The following is a 16,743-nucleotide window of genomic DNA, read 5'->3' on the forward strand; positions in this document are numbered from 1 at the left end:
CAAATGTACCTTTTTCTCAGTGACTTCGGGCTTCTCTTCAGTAATCCATTTCTGAATGATGTCTGCTGAGGGCGTTCGCTTTAGTTTGTCAGAGAGAAAACTCAGAAGCGAGCTGGCAGTGTTTACTGTTAAGACGTGCAGGGTGTTCTGAATTAGGTAGTCATTCAGACGGATGAAGCTTGAGGAAAAAGGCAAACACGCTCAGCTTTCCATGATTACTGCATTTTCCCTATAGCAACTCTAAGGCAAGGATTTAAAACATAATGAATTTTGGTTGAATTATATTAAAACATGAGATACTTTGTAATTATTTTTAGGCCTTTTCCCTCTGAAAGCATAAATATTTTCAAATACAGGACATTGCTTTAATTAGTGGTCCTAACTTCACCACGAGCTATTTGATGAACAAGATGTGTGATAAGAATAACACACCCAGCTCATCTGGTCAAAGGGCCACAGGAGTTCCTCAGGGTGCTTCAGGGGGAAATCCTATGCATACAATGCATGTAACTTGTGTCTGAAATCTTTGCCATTTGGTTCCCATGGTGCATACCCTGTGGGATGCTGAGATGGTGCATGTAACACGTGAGACTCACACCTGTAGCACCGCACTCATGGTGCACATCAATGTTCTTTGGTAGCAGTTGTTAGTCCGAAAGCACCAATTAGTGTTCTTACTGGGGTATTGACCTTGCAAGCTGCGTCTGATTGCCACATCAGAATTGCGGGACAAAGCCTTTCCGCACTGACCCATCTCCCCAGCCCACAGCTTGAGAAGTGTAGATTCTCTGTTCTAATCCTGAAAGGAAGAAGATGCTCTCACCATGTGAGCCTCGTGCAGTGATGCCTTTTGCTGGCCTGTTCTGTGTATGTCATTTTTTCAGATTCTCCATAAGTTGGCAAATCAAATGGAGCTTCAACGAAACTTGCAATGTTTATCTTAAAGTAATCTAAGGGCAATACAAGGAACAAAGCTTCTGTAAAAATTCCACCTTTCAATACTGATTAAAAGAAAAAAATGAAAACACAAAAGCAACAAACTCCTTTGATTTGTGAAACAACTCTGGACCCCCGAAAAAAGATAGATAAGAATTTATGCTTACAATTTATGCATACACGCACGAGTTTGGAACAAATGAAAAGAGAACAGCTGTTTAACTCAAAGGGAAGTGAGAGTACAGAAGAGATAGTATTCTAGACGGCTGCCCCTCTGGACTCTCCCCGGTTGGTTCTCAGCCTTCATACCCTCATAGGGCTCGAACACACAGTCATCAGGAATAAATCCCGCAGCACGTAAGGCAAAGCGGCACGACTTCCTGACCACATCTTTCGCCTCATTTCGGAAATCATCGAGGCGCTCTGTGACCTAAACATTCATGGGTAAGTATAATTAGTCATGGCAAAATCAGGGTCCTAAGAAGAAAGGAGTCCGAAACTTGACCGACAGCGTCTATTACCTCCTGTAGTCGCACAACTTGTGCAGCCTTGAACTCCTGCAGGGTGTAGGTGTGGAATTTTTCAATATAACAAAGTCCCATAAAACTCAGTTGGTAGCACATCTTGTTAATCTTAAGAAGAGCTGGTCGCAGATACTGGAAGAAAAGAAGAATTAATCATTATTTAATTTCTAAAGTCCTGTATTGTAAAAATATTACATACCAAGTAGGAACTTGCCAGAATCATTTTTGTAAAAGAATTACTCAAGTTATCATATTTAGCTTGCCCAGTTCTCTCCTTTCCACTTCGAGAAGGATGCATGCCTTTTAGCTAGTAAAGGAATAAGATTGAAGGCAAGTAGCAAAAAGCTACACATCTTAAATTTCATTGGCTCTAGCTAATGGCTACTAAAAGACTTTACAGTGTCCAGCCACAACGATCACAAAAGGATCACTTATTATACTGACATATAACAAGACTAAACTTTACTCTAAATGTACCATGGCTAACAAGATGCATCGGAAAAGGATAGAGTCACAACTGACTCAGCTCTTTCATCCTAATAATGTGTCCAGGAGAAAAAAAAGTACACATAAGTACTTATGTTCAAAAATATTTAGACAATTGATAATACGCTTAGAAAAAAATTATGCGTGGATATTTATTTGTAATTACATTTATTTGTAAAAGTATTGCTTGTAATTGCCAGAAAGTAGAAACAATTCAAATATCTATCAAGACATAAATAAATAAGGTAGGTATAACCACACAAAGAAATATGTTTAGCCAGTGGAAAGAAATGGTATTTCATAACACAGATACATTTTGTAGAGAGTACATTAAGTGAAAAATGTCAATCATATTGGATGATTTCATAAGTGTACAGAATAGGCAAAGTTATAGAGACAGGAAGTAGATGTTAGGGAGGAACAAGAAATTGGGGAGAAATTGAGAATTGCTAACCATGGCCAATGTAGTCTTTTTTTAAGGTGATGGTTATGTGCCAAAATCGACTGTGGCAATGGCTAGTCCATCCTGTGAACACACTAATATACTGGGGTGGGTAAATACACGGCAAGTATGGAAATTATGTATCAATGAAGTTGTTAAGGAAAACGCAGGCACAGGTGCTTACGAGATTGACTGTTTTCATGAAATAAAAATTTCAGGGCCAGCAAGATGGTTCAGCAAGTAAAGATATCTGCCACCAAACAGAGGACCTTAGTTCAATCCTAGGGACACACCAGGTTGAAGGAGAGAACCAACCCCCGTATGTTGTCCTATGACCTCCACACACACACACCATGGCAGTCAGGTGGATGGACATACACACACACACACACACACACACACACACACACACACACACACACACAGAGAGAGAGAGAGAGAGAGAGAGAGAGAGAGAGAGAGAGAGAATAAGTAAAATGCAATGACGTTTTAAAAGCAGGGGCTGGAGAGATTGCTCGGTGGTTAAGAGCGCCAGCTGCTCTTCCAAAGAACCTAGGTTTTGTGCCCAGCACCCACATGACAACTCACTACTGTCTGTAACTCCATCCCCAGGGGATCCTACACACTCTCTCGGCTTTCACAAGCCCTGCACACACACAATACAAAGACAGGTATGCAGGCCAGCACACCTATACACACAAAATAAGGATTAATTTTTACAATTAATTCTTACATAAAACAATTCTTACATAAAAAATTTAAATTCAATAAAAAAAATAAAATAAAGAAAAAAAAAACGAAACAAAAAAAGAAAAAAAATTTAAATTCCATGCTTCTTCTTTTAGCCTGGTCTAGAAGATTCAGCCATTGAAGTCACTTCATTTCTGGAGAGTTGGTTAGCAGCTAATGGGTACTGAACCATGACAGTAGGGAGATTCCTAGGTAACTCTTAGCTTTAGAAAGATGAGAACTTTCTAGCATACTAAGAAGAAATTTAAGGGGAGGTACTATCACGACCAAGACACCACTGGCAAAGTGACAATTCTCAGCACATAAGAGAAGGGGACATGGGGACTGGGAAAGGTCATTTAAAAGACAAACCCAGGAAGAGTTTTGCATAATGACTAAAAAGATGTATGATCTATGCAGTATATAAAGCATGGTCAAGAAGTTCAAGCGGCTAATGAAGTTAAAGATGCAGAGTTTGAGGGCAATGCTGTGCAGGAATGGGATATCCTTGCATAGTTCAGCATGCTCGTTGGGATGGATGACCTGAGATGACACATCCTACACTCTTGCTTTGCATGGTTAATTTTAATTATTACTGATCTATATTTATCTTAGTTCTCGCAACCTTCTCTGTTGTACGAGTGACATGACATGACCACAAAAATCAATCAGATTGTTCTCCAAGAGCAGCAAGCTGTAGCTGCTGACCAGAGAAGGTGACTGGTGTAGGGTGAGACAGAGGAGGTGGTTGCCTGTACAACACCCAAACATAATTCTCCATAAATAGGGCTGGGGAGCACGTAGCCTCCCCTCTCAGAGAAAATTATCATCCTAAGATTTCTAGGCTGCCCCTAATCGAAGGAGACCTGTGTCTCTCTTCTGCCTTACTTACTAGTCTTACTTACTGCCCTAGTCAAGGGGCAGGAACCCGGATGACTGGATTGCTAGGTGTGACAGGACAAAGACGCTGAGTACTTTTACCAAGATGAAATAGTCTGCGTCAGGTGTTTGTATACCCGTGCCTGTGACCAAGTCACACTTTCTTGCCCTGCAATGTTTTTTCTAAAAACATGATTAAGAAATACATACAGGATTAACAATGAACAGATTTTTTTGTAGAGCTTTCCGACAGCCAGTGATTTTTTTGGAGCGGACATTCTTCCTCCAAACGCTGAAAGCTTTCCATTTCCGGAAGAGCGAGAATATGGGGATCTTGGTGAGCTCTCTGTGGTACAGATACTCCTGCTCCCATCGCTCGATCTCGATGTACTCGATGTCATCATTGTAAACGTGGGTCACTGCTTTTTTGCTAATTGTGTAGTAGTCACTTTTATTGATGTTCTCATAACTTACGACCCTGTAGACAAACACCAATTGGGACAAATGGATAAAGTATTCAGCACAAGAATAAGCAATGGAAGTGATTTTGTTGTAGAAAGATAAACATATTAAAGGTGAATACCATTTCAAGTTGAACCAAATACTAACAAACTTTCGAGTTAAAGAAACATCTCAAGAGAAGAAAGAAGAGCTAGGTTTAAACTGGATCATTCATTAGAGGGAGTCCATATTGGCAATACATTTAATCATTACACTTATGAGATCTTTCCAACAAAAAAACCCACTATAGACATTTTTATTACATTTATGTACATATTTTGCAGGTGTATGGTGATCAGAAGACAGCTTTTGGGAAGTTTTCTCCTCCCTCTATGTGGGTTTGAAGGACTGAACTCAGATTCTCAGGCTTGACTGCAAGTATCTTTACCCACGGAGTCACCTGCCACCCTCACTACAGACATCATTTTTCTTGAGACAGGATCTTATATAGAGTCTTGGTTGTCCTGAAACTCACTCTATAGACCAAGCTGGCCTTGAACTCACAGAGATCCTCCTGCCTCTGTCTCTCAAGTGCTGGGATTAAAGGTGTGCACCACTAAGCCTGGCTCCACTATAGATATTTTAAACTCAATAGTCTTTTATGCAAGCTGCTTTAATTAAGTTTATATTGATTATTAACTCATTAGAGATTATTCAATATCAGTAGCACGAAAGACCCTTAAACTATTTAGTACTGACAGAATTGTAAGAAAGATGAAAGAAACCATGAATTATGAAGCGTATAATTAAGATTCAAATTAAACTAAAATAATGTCTAATTCATCACAGATTATTGTCAAAAACCATTTAGTTAAAGATACCTTTTTTCATCTGCACTTTTCATCAAGGGCATGCTTCAGCTTCACATAAAAAAGAAAACTAGACCACGAAGAAATTCAAGAACAGGATCAATTAAAAGGAAAGAAAAAAAGGTGGATTCTATAAAAAAAATCTTTGATTTAAAATTTTTTAATAAGAATTTTAAAGTACAAAGGTATTTTCTGAAATTTTAGCTAAAGTGACAAAATATGTGCCACTTAAATGAAATAAAACAAGTGTGAAATATGCTATAACAACTTGTCAAAATATGTTCAGAAATTTAGGAGAGTAATAGTCATAGTTGTGGAAAACCTAAAATCACAAGACAGTGATTAAACACAAAAACCAAAGCTCAAATCATTTCTGCTAGAGTGGGGGTTAAGACTGATGGCTGTTCTTGCAGAAGACTAGAGTTCAATTCCCAACACCATGTCAGACGCTCACAACCACACGTTACTCCAGCTCCAGGGGACCTGATGGAGGAAGGTCATTGGCTAATAAAGAAACTGCCTTGGCCCATCTCATAGGGCAAAATTTAGATAGATGTAGAAAACAGAACAGAATGCTGGGAGGAAGAGGAAGTGAGGTAAGATGCCTCAGACAGAGGCCATGCTCCCCTCTCCCGGGCAGATGCGATTCAACTCTGACCCAGGATGGACGTAGGCTAGAATCTTCCCAGTAAGTGCACCTTGGGGTGTTACACACATTATTAGAAATGGGCTAGTCCAGGTGCAAGAGTTAGCCGAGAAGAGGCTAGATATAATGGGCCAAGCAGTGTGTGAGAGTAAGCCGAGAAGAGGCTAGATATAATGGGCCAAGCAGTGTTTAAAAGAATACAATTTGTGCGTTGTTATTTTGGGGCATAAGCTAGCCAGGCGACCAGGAGCTGGGGCAGCAGGAATGCAGCCCGCAGCTCCTACAATAGGGACCTATTGCCCTTTCCTGGCTTCCACAGGTCCTACACTCATGTGTACATATCCCCAACCCCCAACACACATAATCAAAAACAGAAAAAATCATTATAAGCATTGGATAAAGAGTAGACAGTAGCTTGAGGAAAACCAACTTTTTCCACATGTATGTTCTGTTCTTGGTTCTGCATTCTGAATCAGGAGCCTAAGCCCCTTTGGAGTAGCCTTGGACATCTGTGTCATGCCTGTAGTGGTTGAAGGTAAATAACTTAAGACACAAATGGTCAGGTTGTGCAACCTTGGCTGTCCTGGAACTTGCTCTGTAGACAAGGCAGGCTTTGAACTCAGAGATCCCCCGCCTGCCTCTACTTCCCAAGTGCTGGAATTAAGAGTGCTGGGATTGAACTCAAATTCTCACAACTGAAAAGTAATTACTTTACTGACTGAACTATCGCCTCTGCCCTGAGACTCTTCTTATAAGGATCCAACCGAATCCAGTCAGTAGACAGAAAGGGACAGCTAGGTCAAGCAAAGCCCATAAAAATGTAGATGGTGTGTGCAATGTTCTGTAATCTTATTTCCTTAGGATGTCTTGTCCATTGATGAAAAGTCCTTTTCCAAATCCAGGTCCCAAGATGCTCTGCACTGTGGGGATCCCAGAGTGATGGCTCTCCACTATCCCAGGATGCTGTGAGATCCCAGAGTGATGACTCTCCATCATCTCATGATGTTGTAGGATCCCAGAGTGATGACTCTCTACCATCCCAGGATGCTGTGCTGTGGGATCCCAGAGTGATGACTCTCCACCATCCCAGGATGCTGTGCTGTGAAATCCCAGAGTGATGACTCTCCACCATCTCAGGATGCTGTGCTGTGAGATCCCAGAGTGATGACTCTCCACCATCCCAGGATGCTGTGCTGTGAGATCCCAGAGTGATGAATCTCCACCATCCAGGATGTTGTGGGATCCCAGAGTGATGGCTCTCCACCATCTCAGGACGCTGCACTGTGGGAATCCCAGAGTGATGACTCTCCACCATCCCAGGACGCTGTGCTGTGAGATCCCAGAGTGATAATTCTCGACCACCCCAGGATGCTGTGCTGTGGGATCCCAGAGTGATGACTCTCCACCATCCCAGGATGCTGTGCTGTGAGATACCAGAGTGATGACTCTCCACCATCCCAGGATGCTGTGCTGTGAGATCCCAGAGTGATGACTCTCCACCATCCCAGGATGCTGTGCTGTGAGATCCCAGAGTGATGACTCTCCACCATCCCAGGATGCTGTGCTGTGAGATCCCAGAGTGATGACTCTCCACCATTCCAGGATGCTGTGGGATTCCAGAGTGATGACTCTCCACCATCCCAGGATGCTGTGGGATCCCAGAGTGATGACTCTCTACTATCTATTCATAATTTTTCAGCTTATCCCCGAGAAGAAATAATTTACCAATCAGGGTCATTCTTAAAAATCCTAATCAATGTTATCTAGACCCAGACAACTTTACTCTTAACCAGGGGAAGGGAACTGTGGCTTTTAAACAAAGGTCATGTTCTCATGCAGTATAAAAATGTTCTGTAATCCTAGAACACTCCCCAAATTTGATATAAAATACTCACACAGTGATGGAACTTTGGTGATTGCAGGCCATGTAAAGACATTAGTGATGATTCTTTATACCATACAATAAAAAAAATGCAGAATGCAGAGGACACAGTCAATCTTGAGTTTGATAAAAGTCTCATGTACAATGTAGTTCATAAGTAACTGTGAAGATGTCCCTAACCCTTTCTGAAGCAGCTCCCTGAATTTCGAATTAAGACTTGGTGAAGATCTGTTGAAGGTCTTAGCAGCCACCTCTGTTGAGAGAGTCGCATAAACAGGAGGCAGCAAGCGGTGGAGGATGCTTTATTGCCCCGTGCCAGATGGCTAGAAATCCCCAGCATTTGGATGCCTGGTCCCCTTGTAATTAGCTATCAAAGGCACCATTGTTTTTTACTCTTTAATTCTAAAAGATATCTCTTTCTGTAACACATGCAATGTATTCTTGTGGTAGGATAATTGTGCTAAAATCTGGTCATGCTGTGTGTTTTGGAAACATTGGTGAATCTGTCTCTCAAATACAGAAGTAATTAGTTCAGATCCACACCTCAAATGAAAATAATCCCAGAATTGGGTTAATTCATCCTCCTCCAGAGAGGGAAATCAAAATTTTGATTTTCTTCTCCTAGTCTGCATGTGTTAATATAATTCCCAGCAACTATTGGAATTTTCCTCAGTTCATTTGGATATGGAAACGTCAGTTACATCCCCAGCTTCAGAACCAAGAACCATTCCTACCTAAATCTGCAAAGCTGCATCATTTGTAAATATTTTCTGATTTCTGACAAAATTCTTCTTTTTAATTTTAATTAATTATTTTTAAAACAATCTTTTCTCACTTTACATAGCTATCCTAGTTCCCACTAGGGAAGCTAGAGAAAAGTCCTACTCTTGTCCCTTTGCAGAAGCTAAAGCTAAAAACAAACAAGCCAACTTCTTGTGTCTGCACAAGATGCTGAGTATAAATGTGGTTGAAGGCTTAGCTGGAAACATGTCACTTCTCCTGCTCAATTGAGGAAGAAATGGCAGGAAAAATGTAAAACAGAGAGTGTTGAGAAGGACTAAAAAATAATGTCATCCAAAAAGAACACAACCATGGCAACCCAAATCTATCTATTAGTAAAACTTTTGGGATTCACAACAAACAAGTCTATTAGTTTACATTTTCATGAAAATAGTGTCTCCTCTCACCAGAACAGTTGTTTTCAATGTAATCTGACATATAGATCACTATAGTTTAAAGGAGAGTCTTCAATAAGGAAAACAAGAGAGCCAACGATGAGGACAGTAGTTTGAGAAACTGGGGTCACAACCAAGCTGTTATCGCTGTGAAGGGAAGACTTGACAGTATCTTTCAAGCTGACGGAGTGATGGAGACAGACAGTGTTATCTTTTGAAGTAGGTGGAACAGCTACCATCTATGCCTCTGACCTTTACTGCTTAATAACTCCAAATCATCAACAGCCCCATGATACTTCAAATTATAGCAACAGCATGTATGCTTAGTATCAATGGAGAGAGTATGTGTCTCTTTGATAATGTCCCTTATTCCTCGAAACCCTTATTTCCATTCTATAAAGAAAAGCTGATGTAAACTTGGAGAGACAGCCCACCAGTTAAAAGTACTTGCACAGCATTTGGGAGGCAGAGGCAGGCAGATCTCTGTGAGTTTGAGGCCAGCCTGGTCAACAAGAGCCAGTTCCAGGATAGGCTCCAAAGCTACATAAAAACACTGTCTTGAAAAAAACAAAAAAGCAAAAGAAGAAGAAGAAGAAGAAGAAGAAGAAGAAGAAAAGGAGGAGGAGGAGGAGAAGGGAAGAAGGAAGGAAGGAAGGAAGGAAGGAAGAAAGAAAGAGGAAAAAAACCAAACAAACCCAAAGCACTTGCAAAGGACTTCTGTTGGGTTCCCAGGATCCACATAGCAACTCAATAGTCTGTAACTCCAGTTCCAGGGTATCTGATGCCCTCTTCTGGCCTCCAAGGGCACTGTATTCATGTGGTACATGTACTTACATGCAGACAAATACTCACACACATAAAACAAAACAAAATTTAAGAAAACCCAAGGTTATATGTAAAATAAATCATGTATCATCTACTGTTTATAGTTTGATATTTTTCTCAATAATAAAAAGACAAAAATGTTTACATATTGATCAAAATAATGCTGTAACATTATGTTAAGTTAATGCTACATAAATATATGAAAAACACAGTAGTTTATTGTCCTGTAAAATAGTTAATTTTTATATCTAGAAAAAGGAAAGATAATGGGAAATACAAATAAAATTACTGCATGGGTTTCACTTACCCTTGGGAGACAATCAACATTATTTTTGATCATATTTATCACCAGTACCAAATCAATTATGGATAATATTTGCAATCTCATTTGTGATTTGTTACACTACATGAATTGCTTCATAAAAGGGAACTCACTTTAGATTATATGTATCGTATTCAATGGAAGACTTGGGCACTGCCGAAATCATGTAAAGGAATCCGAGATGCTCGTTCTCATGGATGATCTTGATGATCTGCAAAGGATCTCTAATGTTGGCTTTAACGACTTCCTCTCGGTCGTGGAAGATGTACTTGGGGTAAGTCGAAGACCTCTTTGCGAAGAGCCCTCTTCTCCCAATACCCGTGCGTGGCACTTTAGAAGGGGAAGGAGCGAACATTTCAGCAGAGGAGCGCTGGAGTTAAACAAAGACAACTGTATTAAACTCGAGTTTCTGCCAAAGGGAAAAAGAAAAAGGCAGAAAATCCCCTGAGAGGGGAACATTCTCCAATGGAAAATTCTCAAACGATGCTTGACGAGTGGCTTCTCAGTCACACTACCCCTCTGCGGCACAATAGCCCCGCTGCCTTTTCTCCTGTAACTCCCTGCACTTCTTCCCCTTCTGCTCTCTGGAGCCCCTGCGAGCTCATGCCCCGCCCCCTCAGCTGTGTTGTGTCTGAATCCCTCCAGCCTTAGCACTTAGTGACAACCTTGATGCTCTTTGAAGAATGCAGTCTTCCACAGCTGCCATCATGACCTGTAATGAACTTGACTTCCTTGTGGAGCTCAGGGACGGTCACAGTGAGTCCTGGAAACCATTGCCACTACAGCTCTTGGGAAGCATTTATTTTATTAATGAATACTCGCCTGTTTCGTGGACCAGGGCTTCTCAGATGTAAATGTACATGTGGATAGGAGGTGGGGTGTGGGCTTGTTTCAAAGGCAGGTTCTGATTCAGTCCTGCTGGGACTGAATTCAGTCCTGCCTGGGATTCTGCATCTCTAACCTGCTCTCAGGAGTCCTGGAACTAACTAGTAGCTGGGTCGCATTCTGAGCCGGAAGGCCGAGCTCAAACCCCAATGCATAATTTCTACAGCTTTCTGGGAGATCCATATTCTGAGAAAATAGCATTCTCTTTCTCCTGGCATCTCCTTTTCTTCCACGTTTCTCTTTAACCCTTTTAGCAAATCCCTTCAATTACATCTAGCAACTGTGCATTGCTCAAAAGCTACCATTCTTTCCATGCAAGATGGCCACACGACTTCTCTTTTCTTCTTAACTCTCAGGTTGTGAGGCCCATTTTATACCAAATGAACAGTTTGTAATAAAGTCAGACATTATCCTGGCTCTGCTTACATCGTCTCTTGAGAAGCAGCACGGTTTCTCTCGCCTGTATCTTTCTTACTTATCTACAATCACTTATACAGCAGTTGTTGTGACCCCTTTGGGGGCCAAACAATCCTTTCACAGGAAAACACAGATATTTACACTATAATCTATAACAGTAGCAAAATTACAGTTATAAAGTAGCAACAAGGAAATTTTATGGTTGGGGGTCACCATACCATGAGGAACTGTATTAAAGGGTCTCGGCATTAGGAAGGTTGGGAACCACTGACTTAAAGTCATCCTCCGACAAGCCTTTCTTAAATTCATTCCAAGAGAACTGTATGGCAGTAAATCAGATTTATAGTTTCCACTGACTTTAAGATATCTTTTGGTTCTGTCTTTGTCTCTATCTTTTGAAGTCACTATGTAGTCCAGCTGTCCTCAAACTCACAGAGATCCACCTGCCTCTGCCTCCCAAGTGCTGGGGTTAATGGTGTGCACCACCTTTTATTGCCCTTCTTTAGAGTTTTCCAAGTTTCCCACTTTTGATATAAAAACTATTACAAATTACAAATAATTATATACAACATTTGGGACACCATTAACATGCAAGAAAATGTCAGAAGACAATAGAGACAATAAAAATCTCTCCATGGTTTTTCCATCCTGTGCTCATTTTCTTCAGAAACATTCTATGTTCCCAATATGGGCAACCTTATCTATATTCTTAGGGATTAAAAGTGAGTGAGCAACACCACACACGTGCCACTTTTCAAGATTGCTTAAGCGTTTGGCATATCTTACCTGCTTCCTCTTCACGGCCTCTGGAGACTCCTGAATGGTAAGTGAAGACCTGTCAATCATGCTCGGTGAGGGCTTAAGGATCCCAGATCTTATTAGTTGTTGTCGATTCTGTTCATAGGTGTATTCTGGCTGCATATGATCTTGGTAGACTTTCAGCACTGGCTTTAGGGAGTAAGAAATGGGGAAATCTTGTCAACATCTTTGCAGACGTCATTCTTCACTGCTGTTGAAACCTTGCCCTGTTGAAAATTGATCCCCTTTGCTCTAAGTTCCTATGCCAAGCCACAGTACTCCTGTATCCTGCTTTGGATCTGCTGCTCAAACAAGACTCTGATGCTTGATGTCAACAAACACTTCTAGAATTAAGATTAAGAAAAGTTCAGAATGGTGAATCACATACCCCTAGTTAACTGTTACCATTTTACTACCTCTCAATTGTTGGGAGCTAAAAGCAAACACAAACGTCTGTGTGGTGACTAAAACAGGACCAAGGCTCTAGAAAACACAAGGATGCCCAAAGATACCCAGCAGACACTCATTAGAAAGGAGGTCAATCTCTATCATGATTGGTCGTTGTCAAGTTGACACAAACCAGAGTCTCCTGGGAAGAGAGAACTCTTTTGAGGAATTGCCTCCATCAGAATGGCCTGTGGGCATGTCTATGGGGCATTTTCTTGACTACTGATTGTCATGGGAGGACCTAGACCACAGTGGAACAGGTTGACCTAGGAGGTATAAGAAAGGGCTGAACAAACTATGGGGAGCAAACATTCCTTCTTCCGTTCCCACCCCGATCTCCTGCATGGCTTCCCGGGATGGTGGACTGCTACTTGTGAGTGGAAATAAACCCTTTGTTCTCCAGGTTGCTTCATGTTTATCACAGCAACTGAAAGAAAAATTATGATAGTTTCTCAAAAATTTCTGTTTTGGGTGAGAATTATGAAACTGTAAATAATTATATTCAAAATACTGTTGCACCTTTTTCTTCTATGTAAGGGGGAAAATGAGAAGATGTGTACCTGGTAGAAGTGTGCTTTAAGATTTTTATCTACTGTGCAAGTTTTTCTGAATACAATTCCGAAAGCTATACACAACCTGTCTTTGTCACTGTTCTATTGCTGTGAGTGGTCCTATGATCACAGCTGATTTGGGAGCCCCCTCTGTGTGCTGTGATTATCATTAATGAATAAAGAAACTGCCTTGGCCTGTTAATAGGGCAGAACTTAGGTAGGCAGGGAGGACTGGACTGAATGCTGGGAGAAAGAAGGGCAGAGTCAGGGGACACCATGGAGTCGCCGCCACTGGAGATAGATGTGCTGAAACTTTGCTGGTAGGCCACGACCTCGTGGTGATGCACAGATTAATGGAAATGGGTTAAACTAAGATGTAAGAGTTAGTCAATAAGAAGTTAGAGCTAATGGGCCAAGCAGTGATTTAATGGATACAGTTTCTGTATGGTTATTTTGGTTCTGGGCGGCGGAACAAACAAGTGGCTCCTTGCAACACACACAAACTCTTAGTTGGGGCTTTCTGACAGTTTCAGAGGATTAGTCCACTACCATCATCATGGGGACCACAGTAGCAGGCATGGTAGGGATGATGCTGGAGAAGTAGTTGAGAGCTATATCCTATTCACAGGCAGAAAGAAAGAAATCCTGGGCTTGGCATGGGCTTTTGAAACCTCAAAGCCCACCCCCAGTGAAACTCTCTCCAACAAGGCCGCCTCTACTCCAACAATACCACGCCTCCTAATCCTTCTAATCCTTTCAAATAGTGCCATTCCCTGGTGATTACGTATTCAAATATAGGAATCAGCGGGTGCCATCCTTATCCAAACCACTACACAGCCTCATCAATAATAAGTTTACCATGAGATTAGCTGTGGAAACTAGGTGTGAACCCTTCAAATTCCAGTCTTTAGGTGTTAGAGGCAGACTGAAGATGTCAGAGTAGTGTGACTCTAATAAGTTTTCGAAGATCTATACTAAGACAAATTCCCAAGTAGGGAGCAACTTCAGGCTAGATTCAATGCAGGAAAAAATGAGCAGAACACAGAAAGCACACAGGGTTTTGTTTGTGTTGTGTTGTGTATATACATACATGTTCAAGTCCATGTGTATGTTTATATGTTTATGGAGGCAGAGGGGAACTGTGGATGTTATTCCTCGGGTGCTATCCACCTCATTTTTGGAGACAGGACTCTCATTAGCTTGGGACTTGCCAAATAGACTAGGCTGAATAGCTAGACAGAGAAACCTCCAGTTACAAATTGATTTAGTTACTAGGAAATAAAATCAGGAATATTAGAATTAATAATATTCATTATATAGCTTGAAAACAAAAGTTGAAAATTAAATGTGAGAATTTAAAAGGATATTACTTGCAATAAACAGAATTTTTTAAGTTTTATTATGTGTATGTGTCTGAGTGTGTGTGTGTATGTATGCTACATGTGTGTGGGTTCCCATAACAGGCAGAGGGGGTTTCTGAGATCCCTGGAGCTGGAGTCACAGGTGGTTGTGATAGGAATCAAACTCAGGTCCTTCAGAAGAGGAGCAAGTGCTCTTAACAGTTGAGTCATCTCTCCAGACCTCCAACAGGGCTTCTTTAAAAATAAGGATCAAAATCAAAACACTCCACAATCAATTTTACAAGAGAATGATAGGAGCTTATTATAGAAAAACTGCTAAACCACCAGAACAAAATTAAAGAATAAAAAGAGCCAAATGTGAATTGTGGGAAATATGATATGGAAGCATTTATAGATATATAAAATAGCTAAGTAAAAATGTAACACTTATTTTAATAGAAAGCATTAATTAAATGTGATATAAATTACATCAACATAATACTATTGTAAATCTGTTTGTCTAACAAAAATAGCATCCAGTATGCAAATGAGTGGGTGTGCACACCCTCACCTCCATTAAAAGGCAGAGAAGTTTTTCTGGTGGGCAACCCAAAGCACTATTCAAAGTTAAAAGTGTTTATATTGAAGGCAGAAGCAAGCAAATGACTGTAAGATCAAGGCCAGCCTAGTATGCATGGCAAATTCCACATCAGCCAGGGCTATATAATTAGAGCCCATCTGAAGAACATTGTGTGTGTGTGTGTGTGTGTGTGTGTGTGTGACGTGACTTATAAAATACCACTGCTAGGAATCCATCTTTATATCTGTATATGTACAAAGGAGCATTATACATCATAGGAAAGTAATACATCACAAAATAAGAAACAACCTAAATTCCCTTCCATTGGAAACCAGTTAATGGGTGTTTACTACGGTGCAGCTAGGCAACAGTATGCATCAGTCTGTTGGAAAAGAACCTTCATCTGGGTGTGGTGGCAGATGTCTATAATAACAACACTCAGGAAGGCTGAGGCAAGTGGCCTTTGCTTTGCGCTCTATTTGTAGTGATATTTCATTTGTATTTTAATTTAAAAAAAGCTTGCCTAGAGATCAAAAAGCAAAACAGCCAGCCACTGGCTCTTACCTCTATCTCAGTCTGAAATGGCGATCCTGCCTCCAGGAACCTCAGAATGAGACTGTGTCAGTGAACTGTCTCTTCCCATTTTACATTCCTCTTTAGGGCTAGGATTAAAGGAGTTCACCATCAGGTTTCTATGGCAAACTAGTGTGACTACTGGGATTAAAGGTGTGTGTTACCACTGCCTGGTCTGTAAGGCTGACCAATGGGGCTATTTTACTCTCTGATCTTCAGGCAAGCTTTATTTATTAAAATACAAATGAAATATCACTACACTCCGTAGTAAGACCCCATCTAAAAAATAAGGTACCACCACATGCATGGGTTAGAATAATTTCTGCATGTGTTTAATTTAAATAGATACTCTAAGGGCTGGCAGGATGACTCAGTGGGTAAAGGCACTTGCTGCCAACCCTCAGGACCTGAGTTTGATCGCTGGGACCCACAGGTTGGAAGAGAAAACTGACTCCAGCAAGTTGTCTGCTCACCTCCACATGCGTGTGCAAGCTCACAAATACACATATATACAAAAATATAATTTAAAAACATATTCTCAAAAAGACAAGAGAAACTTTGGAGATCAGTATGCATTATAATAATCTTATTTTAAAGCCATCAGTCAGTAGAGCACTCAGCAGAGACAGTCAGATCTCTGTGAGTTCAATGCCAGCCTTGTCCACATTGCAAGTTCCAGGATAGCCACGGCTACACAAAATTACCTCAAAAAAGATTTACACACACACACACACACACAAAATTAACGAATATGAGGCATATACTTTCATAAAAACTTTGTCAGTGTGCATAAGACTTTTACTAGCATTAAATGTTACCTGAGAAAACCTCAAAATATACAATTAAATATCAGAATTACACAGAACCTTCTAGAGGATTTATCCACTAGGAAGCTTGGGTCATCATTGTGCTCCCAACTTAAACAGTGCCTAAAACTTCGTATTTGTTGAACGACCATCTGTGTTATTTACAACGTTATATAAGCAAGTTCTTAAT

General features: G+C 40.7%; 1 protein-coding gene across 1 annotated transcript in view; it reads right to left on the bottom strand.

The window, feature by feature from the left end:
* The window catches only part of Dnah6 (dynein axonemal heavy chain 6), a 192,270-nt gene that overhangs the window by 175,132 nt on the left and 395 nt on the right, over nt 1–16,743 (bottom strand). The window contains exons 2-8 of the mRNA XM_041639106.1: nt 12,203–12,406; nt 10,270–10,526; nt 4,207–4,474; nt 1,458–1,592; nt 1,246–1,366; nt 824–950; nt 10–178 (exon numbers count right to left, since the gene is read on the bottom strand). Coding sequence (XP_041495040.1) covers nt 10–178; nt 824–950; nt 1,246–1,366; nt 1,458–1,592; nt 4,207–4,474; nt 10,270–10,526; nt 12,203–12,406 — 1,281 coding nt within the window. The remainder of the gene's footprint in view (nt 1–9; nt 179–823; nt 951–1,245; nt 1,367–1,457; nt 1,593–4,206; nt 4,475–10,269; nt 10,527–12,202; nt 12,407–16,743) is intronic.

The sequence above is a fragment of the Microtus oregoni genome, unplaced genomic scaffold, assembly GCF_018167655.1.
Source record: "Microtus oregoni isolate MIOR12 unplaced genomic scaffold, Mior012 000002F_ref0000024, whole genome shotgun sequence".
Classification (NCBI taxonomy): Eukaryota; Metazoa; Chordata; class Mammalia; order Rodentia; family Cricetidae; genus Microtus; species Microtus oregoni.